General features: G+C 42.0%; 1 protein-coding gene across 4 annotated transcripts in view; it reads left to right on the forward strand.

The window, feature by feature from the left end:
* The window catches only part of galnt7 (UDP-N-acetyl-alpha-D-galactosamine: polypeptide N-acetylgalactosaminyltransferase 7), a 214,017-nt gene extending 206,153 nt beyond the window's left edge, over window positions 1-7,864 (forward strand). For all 4 annotated transcript variants that reach the window (XM_070878225.1, XM_070878217.1, XM_070878244.1 and 1 more), the window contains 3 exons: window positions 678-776; window positions 2,371-2,499; window positions 5,980-7,864. In XM_070878225.1, coding sequence (XP_070734326.1) covers window positions 678-776; window positions 2,371-2,499; window positions 5,980-6,117 — 366 coding nt within the window. In that variant the 3' untranslated portion in view covers window positions 6,118-7,864. The remainder of the gene's footprint in view (window positions 1-677; window positions 777-2,370; window positions 2,500-5,979) is intronic.
* The last annotated feature ends 2,944 nt before the right edge of the window (window positions 7,865-10,808 follow it).

The following is a 10,808-nucleotide window of genomic DNA, read 5'->3' on the forward strand; positions in this document are numbered from 1 at the left end:
AATTTAAATTCCCCCAGCTGCCGTGGTGCATTTTGAACTCATGTCTCCAGATTACTAGTCCAGTAATACAACCACTACGCTATCATACCCCTGTAAATTGAAGCTGCCCAATTTGATCTGCAGGAACAGTCTAGGCCAGGGCACCAGTCTTAGTGCTTTAGTCGGCCTCTGACAATTCTCTCGGGAAAGGATGAGCATGCTGGCAGTGGGACAGCAGTTGAGGACAGGATTGGATTGGCTATGATGATACCTATGATCAAACAGCCAGCCTACATTCAGCCTGTAGACTTTCATGTGAATAATTGCTATTTATGTAAGATGCTTGGCGGCGACTGGGACCATATCCCAATATGAGTTTGCCATCTTTGGGAGCTAGAGAGGAAAGGTTGGGGGGGAAATTGGGAGGGGAAGAGGAGGGAATCTGTGCTGTGAATCTCTGACCTTGCAGCTCAGATCTGCATTGAGGACCTAAAATGATAGTTTTTAACTATGATGCAGAATCTTGGTAAATAACCTCAAAAAATTGTACCGGTTCCAGAATATGAAACAATATTTAGTAACCTTTGCTCAAATACTCCAGCATATAGCAATATTGTAGAGCCTTATTCTAGAGCTAGTTCAATGATTGCATGCCGTTTACTGCACCAGCTTCACTGACCTTTCACCTTTCATTCCAGATCAGAGGATATGAATCTGATTACTGCATAGACAGCATGGGCCATACCAACGGTGGGTTTGTCGAGCTGGGACCTTGCCACAGAATGGGAGGAAACCAGGTAACCCTCTTGACAGTTTTGCAGTGACAAGTAAAAGGATTCTAGTGTAACTAATACATCCTGTATGAATAAGTAAGAAGCCTATATGTTTATTCAAGATAGGTCAGACCTGGTAATTTTGGCACATGCCTGTGCTTGAGATTTAGTGAGCCAAGACAGTGGGTGATTGCATGATAAACACTGTTCTAATGTACGAGGTTCTTGTTAGTTAAATGTGGGTGAATCATGAGTCTCTTAGCCATTGTAATCACGACATATGACGCACTGTTTTTTCTCCCTTTTTTTTTTTAATTGTGGGAGATCACTCAACTCTTAAAAATTCTGCAGTTAAATGAAAAATTCAGTGTAAAGTTTTGGTTCTAAAGCTGTAGTGACAGAAGAAAACTACTGTGATAAATATGAAAGAAATTAGAACTGAAATAGGCAATGAGAAAGCACCTCAGCTATATTAATTCTAGTTTTCTTCATGTTTGTGTGGCACTGCCAAGTGACGCTATTCTCTCACATCCAACCCTTTGTTCCAGTTTAGAGACACAGCCCCGTCCAATTCCCACCTTTTCACAGACGTATGCTCTTCTCCAAGCCTTTCAGTTCATAATAGCACTCTTCTTTTCAATGCCCCAGCCCTGCCATCCTCCATTTTAACCTTGCACTCTTCTCTGCCTCCAATACAGTTTACGCTGATACTCTTCTACCCTTCTACTATTCAAGCTGGTGCTATTCTGCTCTTTGCCCTCAACTTTTATACTTGCATTCTGCTAACAATGCTGGCAGTTTCTCTTAACCCCCACCGCCCCCACCCCCCCCACCACCACCATCCAATTGGCATTCTCCTTTCTCCCTCACCTCAAAGCATCAGTTCCACTTTCTTTGTCATCCCCACCCCCTTTGCCCCATCCAGTTCTCCTTCCCTGTGCCTTTCATTACCATCCATTCCCTGCCCCCTTCGTCTTACCTCTCCCTTCAGCACTGCTCCTGTCCGAGTCCTGCTTTTGAAGTGATTCTGGTCATTGCATACTATAAGGAGAAACTTCTGTTCTCATGAGAATGTCTGTCTACAATATGTAGTGCCAGATATCACTTTGCAGCGGGACTCCGACAGGAAATGGTGCCAAGGAAAGTGTGGGAGGTGGGGGTGGTCCTGGTCCATATTTGTAACAGTGCTGATGCACGCACCCAGACCCCCAAAACGCTGTCGACTTGCAGTTCTGCATCAGTCGACTGCACCGTATTCTCAGACAGGAACATCTGAAAGCAGCTTGGTGACAGATAGTTGGGAGGGGGATGCTGCGAGGCATAGACTCCGTAACTGGGCCCGGATAAGTCGGGAGACTGGAGCCCTGTGTGCTAAGTGGGTGGCAGTTCTCTTTCCTGTAACCTGCTTCAAGTCCTGTTCAAACTGTCCCTGCAGTATTGTTTTGTTACCAATTTGCATTTGCAGTGTAACCTCCTGCTTATCTAGCACACTCAGAAACTCTTTTCAAATGGCCTTGTAAGTTATAAATGTCTGTAAACAAGAAAGTTGTTTTGATCATAGTACTACAGAAATAAGAAAAAAAACTTGGAGCATCACAAGCTGAACATTGTTTTTCAGTTGTTCCGAATCAACGAAGCCAACCAATTGATGCAGTATGACCAGTGCTTGACCAGAGGAACTGATGGGTCAAAGGTTATGATTACACACTGTAACATGAATGTATATAAAGACTGGCAGTATTTTAAGGTAAAGTAAATATTATTATTACTTAAGATTGAACAGGCTGGGGATCTTTTCTTTAGAAATGAGAAAGCTGAGGAGTGGCCTGATAGAGGTCTTTAAGATTATGAAAGGGTTTGATAGAGATGTTTCCACATGAGGGAGCCCAGAACTAGGAGCCATAAATATGTAGTCACTAATAATCCAATAGGGAATTCAGGAGAAACGTTTTTACCCAGGGAGTGATAAGAATGTGGACCTCGCTACCACAGGGAGTGGTTGAAGCGAATAGCATAGATGCATTTAAGGGAAAGCTAAACCAGCATATGGGGAGAAAGGAATAGAAGGTTATGTTGATAGGGAGATTGGAGCCTTGTGTATTAGATGAAGAGTGCGTGGGAAGAGGCTCATGTGGAGCATAAACACCAGCTTGTACCAGTTGGGCCGAATAGCCTGTTCTGTGCTGCACAATCTATGTAATTCTATGCAGCTTTAATGCTCCTGTTAATGCACAATTGTATTTTTGAATTATAACCTATGATTAGCTGTAAATTTCTTTTATAATTTTACTATTTTGATTTTTAAAAATATTATCTATCAAAATCGCTGAGTAGGTTACAACGGTCCATTTTAAAATGCATTGAAAAGTTTTACATCATAGTATCCCAATGGGAAAACCCATAATAAAAGTATCACTGCAGTATCTGATGCACCAGTTGCTGGTGCAGTGATGGGTTTGTTCAATGTTACATGTAACGTAACATTAGCTGCTAAAACATCTGCTCGGTAGTATATTGAACTCCCCCACACACTCACTGAGCCTTGCCATCTAGTCCCCTTTCCCAATTATCTCTGGCCCCACAAATGAGGATCTTTCCGTTTATCTCTCCACACCCCCTATAAACAGCATCTTGTCCCCTGTACTGAATTCCCCCCTAGGGGAATCATCCCTGACCAATGCCCCCCTACTCCACAGAGGATTTAAGTGGACCATGGGAAACTGTTGCCCCACCACCACAAACTAATCATCCAAGCATCTTCTACCTCCACCCCCTCTTTCTTCCCCTACCCCATCTCCCATCCTCCTCACCTTTCCTCTCCAACCCCAATATTGGTTTAATCAATACATTGTACAGCTTCATCATACAGCTTCAGTATACTTGCATTTACAATGACACCTTTTGAAGTTGGAACATATCAATGCATTTGTCATGAATTACCTCCTTTTAAAAAATAAATGGCATGACTATTACTGGGGTGAGCACGGCAACCATTTTCTTTGGAACAGAGGAGACTGAGGGGAGATTTTATTGAGGTGTATAAAATTGAGGGGCCTGGATAGAGTGGATAGGAAAGACCTATTTCCAATAGCAGAGGGGGCATAGATTTAAAGTAATTGGTAGGAGGTTTAGAGGGAATTTGAAGGGAAATGTTTTCACCCTGAGGGTGGTGGGGGTCTGGAACTCACTGCCTGAAAGGATGGTAGAGGAAGAAACCCTCACTGCATTGAGAAAGTACTTGGATGTGCACTTGAAGTGTCATAACCTACAGGGCTACCGACCAAGAGCTGGAAAGTGGGATTTAGCTCTTTGCCGGCTGGCGCGGACACGATGAGCTGAAATGGTCTCCTTCCGTGATGTAAATTTCTATGATTCATTCTGTGCCCGCAACATCCCACAAACAGCCATAAGATGAACATCCAGTCAATTTTTTTTTAAGGTGGTATTGGTTGAAAGGGGAATGTTGGCTGTAGACTGCTTTTTTTTTCAAGGAACTGAGGGAAATCTTTATTAGTCGGGAAATTGTGTTGGGGAAATTGATGGGATTGAAGGCCGATAAATCCCCAGGGCCTGATGGACTGCATCCCAGAGTACTTAAGGAGGTGGCCTTGGAAATAGCGGATGCATTGACAGTCATTTTCCAACATTCCATTGACTCTGGATCAGTTCCTATCGAGTGGAGGGTAGCCAATGTAACCCCACTTTTTAAAAAAGGAGGGAGAGAGAAAGCAGGGAATTATAGACCGGTCAGCCTGACCTCAGTAGTGGGTAAAATGATGGAATCAATTATTAAGGATGTCATAGCAGCGCATTTGGAAAATGGTGACATGATAGGTCCAAGTCAGCATGGATTTGTGAAAGGGAAATCATGCTTGACAAATCTTCTGGAATTTTTTGAGGATGTTTCCAATAAAGTGGACAAAGGAGTACCAGTTGATGTGGTATATTTGGACTTTCAGAAGGCTTTCGACAAGGTCCCACACAGGAGATTAATGTGCAAAGTTAAAGCACATGGGATTGGGGGTAGTGTGCTGACGTGGATTGAGAACTGGTTGTCAGACAGGAAGCAAAGAGTAGAAGTAAATGGGTACTTTTCGGAATGGCAGGCAGTGACTAGTGGGGTACCGCAGGGTTCTGTGCTGGGGCCCCAGCTGTTTACATTGTACATTAATGATTTAGACGAGGGGATTAAATGTAGTATCTCCAAATTTGCGGATGACACTAAGTTGGGTGGCAGTGTGAGCTGCGAGGAGGATGCTATGAGGCTACAGAGTGACTTGGATAGGTTAGGTGAGTGGGCAAATGCGTGGCAGATGAAGTATAATGTGGATAAATGTGAGGTTATCCACTTTGGTGGTAAAAACAGAGAGACAGACTATTATCTGAATGGTGACAGATTAGGAAAAGGGAAGGTGCAACGAGACCTGGGTGTCATGGTACATCAGTCATTGAAGGTCGGCATGCAGGTACAGCAGGCGGTTAAGAAAGCAAATGGCATGTTGGCCTTCATAGCGAGGGGATTTGAGTACAGGGGCAGGGAGGTGTTGCTACAGTTGTACAGGGCCTTGGTGAGGCCACACCTGGAGTATTGTGTACAGTTTTGGTCTCCTAACTTGAGGAAGGACATTCTTGCTATTGAGGGAGTGCAGCGAAGATTCACCAGACTGATTCCCGGGATGTTGGGACTGACCTATCAAGAAAGACTGGATCAACTGGGCTTGTATTCACTGGAGTTCAGAAGAGTGAGAGGGGACCTCATAGAAACGTTTAAAATTCTGACGGGTTTGGACAGGTTGGATGCAGGAAGAATGTTCCCAATGTTGGGGAAGTCCAGAACCAGGGGTCACAGTCTAAGGATAAGGGGTAAGCCATTTAGGACCGAGATAAGGAGAAACTTCTTCACCCAGAGAGTGGTGAACCTGTGGAATTCTCTACCACAGAAAGTAGTTGAGGCCAATTCACTAAATATATTCAAAAGGGAGTTAGATGAAGTCCTTACTACTCGGGGGATCAAGGGGTATGGCGTGAAAGCAGGAAGTGGGTACTGAAGTTTCATGTTCAGCCATGAACTCATTGAATGGCGGTGCAGGCTAGAAGGGCTGAATGGCCTGCTCCTGCACCTATTTTCTATGTTTCTATGTTTCTAAACCAATACTAGACTGAAAGTGGCTTAATTTAGTCAACATGACTCTCTGATTGAAAGTTATCTGTCTACCTTTCCTTTCAGACTTTGCACAGATTCACACACATTCCTACTGGCAAGTGCTTAGACCGCTCCGAGGTGAATCACCAGATTTTCATCTCCGACTGTGACTCTGCAAAGGCTACACAAAAGTGGGAAATGAACAACCTTCTTGCAGTGTAGAACAAAGGTGGAAGCTACTGGTAGTTTGTCATATATATGTACAAGATGGAGAATTATCTGTATATTGCTGCAAAAAAAAAATGTGTACAGCTCAGTGTGTAAATATTTTTGACACCCTTTTCAATGAAGGATCTAGACAAACTGTGATAATGTAATATGATAGTCAAAATCATGTAATTACAAAATGACACTATCATTTTTTTGTTACCTTGAAATTTCTTAGATGTTTACAACTTATTCTGCTGTCATCTTGAGACATGTTGTATCTTAGTAGTAAGGTGCAACCCTATTTTTGGGGGGATTACACTCAGGGGCGCTGAACAATGGTGGCTTTTCCTCAATAGGTTTGCTTCAATGGGCACATTGTGATTAGGGTCGTCTATTTCCCCCGATAAGGCAGGCGCTAGATTTTGAGTTCTGAAACTTCCAGTATGTTTGGTATACATTCGTTATAAACAACCCTAGAAGATTTTTTTTTAAATGTTTTGTTTAATTCTTTCCCACCCCCCCACCTCACCTCAGACATTCAGAAGTGATTATCACTGAGGTTCTAATGGATCTTGCAGCTCAGTCATTTTCAAACTTTTCTGTGTATGGGGAGGGGTCCCTGCAAATATTGGCACGATCCTGGGGAAACCCTGACCGTGTCAGCTGCTAAAAGGAAACATAGTGCTATTATTGCAGAAAGCATTGATTAGTATAGACTAACAGAAATTACATGTCTTTTTTAAAGCAAATACAGAAATATGATACTGTACAGACAGAAATCTTGGCGACTTTATGGACTCCTTGGAATCCTTTTAGGTCCGGAGATATCTAGCCTCCACTGTTCCCCACCCCTGCCCCCCAGTCCAGATTGGTCAAGGAGATTGAAGAGTTCCTACCTGTGTTTCTGATTTTCAGCATTGGTCTGAAACTGATCATAAAATTGCTTAAATCACATTTTGTCTAACCCAGGTTTGGAGCTTTGCTACTTTGCCACTCTTCAGCAGTGGAGCCCTAAAGCCAAGGTGCTGCTTTGTAACCACCCTATTTATTGAAATAATTAATATTTATCTTAAGGAGAGTGTTCTGTTTTAATTCCTAAACTAGTGGCGGCATTTTTAAGCATCTTGGGTTTGTTGCTCAAGTTCCTTTCACACGGATGATAGTTTCCTCCAAATGATTTTCCGTGTCCAAATGTTGACACCTGTCACTGGGGAAATTAGCTGACCTTGATAAACTGTGCCATATTGAAATATATTTTTCTATAATGTACTTGAATGTGGGTAGAAATAAAGATATTTAACTTGGTCCTTTAATGTAGTGGCTGCAGCAACTGATGACGGGAAAACTAAGTTTATTTTTTTTTTTCTTAAGCACTTCCACATACAGCTCTGCAATTCCTTGAAGATACTGTACTATTTGAGTCCTGTACTTCACTTCAGCAGTGCTATTTGTAAATGATTGGATGGCAAGTTCAACATTCACCTGCCAAAACACATCCTTTGTATCTAATCCATGTCTTACATCGTTCTGCAAGAAGATTTCTTGCTTTTGATTACGGAAACTGTTGATCCATTGTAAATATTCTGACAAATGACAATTTCTGTACAAACTGTATAATTGGGGAGAACTGTTTAATGGACTAAAATTTGGGATTGAAATGGTATGCAATGGTTCTCAAAAAAAAATCAAACCATAGTTCGTTCTGCTGTACATTTATTCTGAAGTTATCACTAAGCCAAATAAAACGGACTACGACATACCTGAATAGTCCTTGTCAATGTGGCTGGTCAACACTGTTCAAGAGTTTCCGAAACCAGGGGCCGTAAATATAAGATAGTCACTAATAAGTCTAATAAGGAATTCAGGAGAAACACCTTTACCCAGAGAGTGGTTAGAATATGGAACTCGTTACCACATGGAGTAGTTGAGGTGAATAGCATAGATGCATTTGAGGGAAAGCTAGATAAACACGAGTGAGAAAGGTACAGAAGGTTATGCTGATAGTTAGATGAAGAGGGGTGGGAGGAGAGCATGGATCTGTTGATGCCGAATGGCCCAATTCTGTGCTGTACCTTCTATGTGATTCAATGATCTGGTTTTCCTCATTTGTTCAACCTTCATACATAACCAGCGGATGTTGTCATCACATGAGGGGCTGCGATGATGAAGATATGATGCTACCTGTTAAGATTCGAGTAACTCCACGAGGCTAAGTACGATGAGCTAGTTCAGGCATGACCTTACTCCAGTTTATTTATTCTCAAAGTGAGGATTCAACATGGCTGCCAACATTATATACACGGCTTGCATGTGTCTGCCAGTGACCATTAGGACTCCGACAGTCGCGCCCTCCGGTGGCAGGTAAAACCCAGTTAACATACATAACACTACCCCCTGCTGTATCACAGCATCAACCGGTAACAGGTCTTTGGTTCTCTTGTCCTTTCTTCTGCAGGAATATAGGAACAGGAGTAGGTCATTCAGCCCCTCGAGCCTGTTCCGCTATTCAATTAGATCATGGTTGATCTGCGACCTAACTCCAAATACCCGCCTTTGCCCCATATCCCTTAGACTTCCGTTAACCAGGATGTATTATCAATCTCTGATTTCAAATTAACAATTGACCCAGCATCAACTGCCGTTTGTAGCAAACAGACCTGTGTAGAATGACCCTTGACTTTTCCTTGTCCAGCTACAGAAGAGTGCAAGATTAACGAGTTTGCCTGAAGGGTTATGCTAAAATACTCTAAATTGACAAAAATCCTTCAATCTACACATTAGGTTAGAGCTCTGCACACATTAATTAGGTGATACTCCCTTCAATAGGAGATGTGACTTGCCAGTTAAAACTTTGGCAGTATGATTTACTAAAGCAACATATAGCATATTTAACATAGCTCAGTATTCCGTGGGGTGAGCTTTTCCAGATATGTTGTTGGCAGACTCACTCACTTGAACAATGGATGACCTGCAGGATGTGTGGCGAATCATCTTATCCCCCACCCAGTGCTGAGTAAATGGTCTGGTATGCATCAGGAGGGCATTTTTAAGGTATTAACACAGAAGGTATAAAGGATGCCTAGTATTGTTGATTCATATTGTACCCGAGTGTTTTGGTGAATGCGAACTTGAGCTGGGACCCGGTTCCTCAAGACTGCATTGGCAAGGAATGAAGGGAGCTCTGTTCTTTCTCATCTCTCTTTGATGATGAAGTAATGCAGATTAAGCTGGTTGAGTATAGGATATGTTCAAACAGTTCTCCTTCGTGGTTCAGAGATTTAGGCATGCAATGTAAGGGCTGCCTCCAGCCCATGTGGGTGGCAGTGAAGATAAGTATCACAAATGTTTTTGTTGGAAAGAACCTTTGGTACTATATGCAAACTATGAAGCCAGAAACCAACAACAAACAATTGCCATGGGACCAGGATCCACCAAGGTGGCATCATTTGAAATAGTCCGGGTGAACTGCAATGCAAAATGATGTTAATCTAATGGTAAACAACCTGTATTCAATCTGAAGCACAAGGAAGACAGATGAAACTTAATTTCTATTCTTCCTAAGAACTCAGTGCACTGCCATACATCTTTCAACACAATAAACACATTTTTTCCACAAAAAATGTCCATCGGTGTCCTCTGGACTTCTCCAGATTAAGATCATTGTCAAAAAAACAGGGGGATGGGACGCCGGGATAAGGAAAGTTTTTTCGCAGTAAGTTGTTCTAAAATCTAGAACTAGTTTGAATAAAGGGCAGCCCATTTAAAACAGAAATGAAGAGAAATTTCTTCTCTGAGGGTAGTGAATCTTTGGAATTCTCTACCCCAAAGAGCTATGGAGGCTGGGTCTTTGAATATATTTAAGGTGGAGATAGACAGATCTTTGAATGATAAGAGAGACAAGGGTTATGCGGAGCGGGCGGGAAAGTAGAGTTGAGGCCAAGATCAGATCAGCCATGATCCTATTGAATGGTGGAACAGACTCGAGGGGCCAAATGGCCTACTCCTGCTATTTCTTATGTTGTTGTTATGATCTGTAATGCACTGACTGAAAGGGTGATGGAAACAGATTCAATATTTTCAAATACATACAGACTTTTTGTTTAGTTCAGTTTGTATTTGACTGAGTTTTACTTTTGAATTTGTGAGGGTGTCCCAATACTGTAATTCTTAATGGGATATAAAACAGACAATTCTATTTAAGTCAGAGAAAGGCAGTTGGAAAATCCTGTAAGGTCATTCTTGAGATCATCAGAGAAGCAACAAGTGGCAGTTTGAAATGCATTGATTGCTTTAAATTCCTGGAATAAAGGAGAAACACTGTTTATATATTTAATAGTAATTTTTAAAAAAAGATTCATTCTTAGAGTTACTGGGGGTGAATTTCCGCAGGGATTAACTGGTTATCCACCATAACTTCACGCAAATCTTAGAAAGTACTTTTCATGATTTATAATCCCTTTCATGATTTAGGATGTCCCAAAGCCCTTGCAGCCAGCTATGATCTGTTGAATTGCAGTCACTATTGTAATGTAAGGAGACGCAGCAGCCAATTTGCACAAAGCATAGTCCCACAAACAGCAATGAAATAATCTGTTTTAATGATGTTGGTTGAGGGATAAAGATTGACGTCGCGGTCAGTTTCAGAAGAGTGAACGCTGATAGTTTCACATTGCCACTGTAACATCAGAGACAATATCTTGTCT

This window comes from Pristiophorus japonicus, chromosome 1 (assembly GCF_044704955.1).
Source record: "Pristiophorus japonicus isolate sPriJap1 chromosome 1, sPriJap1.hap1, whole genome shotgun sequence".
NCBI classification, from domain to species: Eukaryota; Metazoa; Chordata; class Chondrichthyes; family Pristiophoridae; genus Pristiophorus; species Pristiophorus japonicus.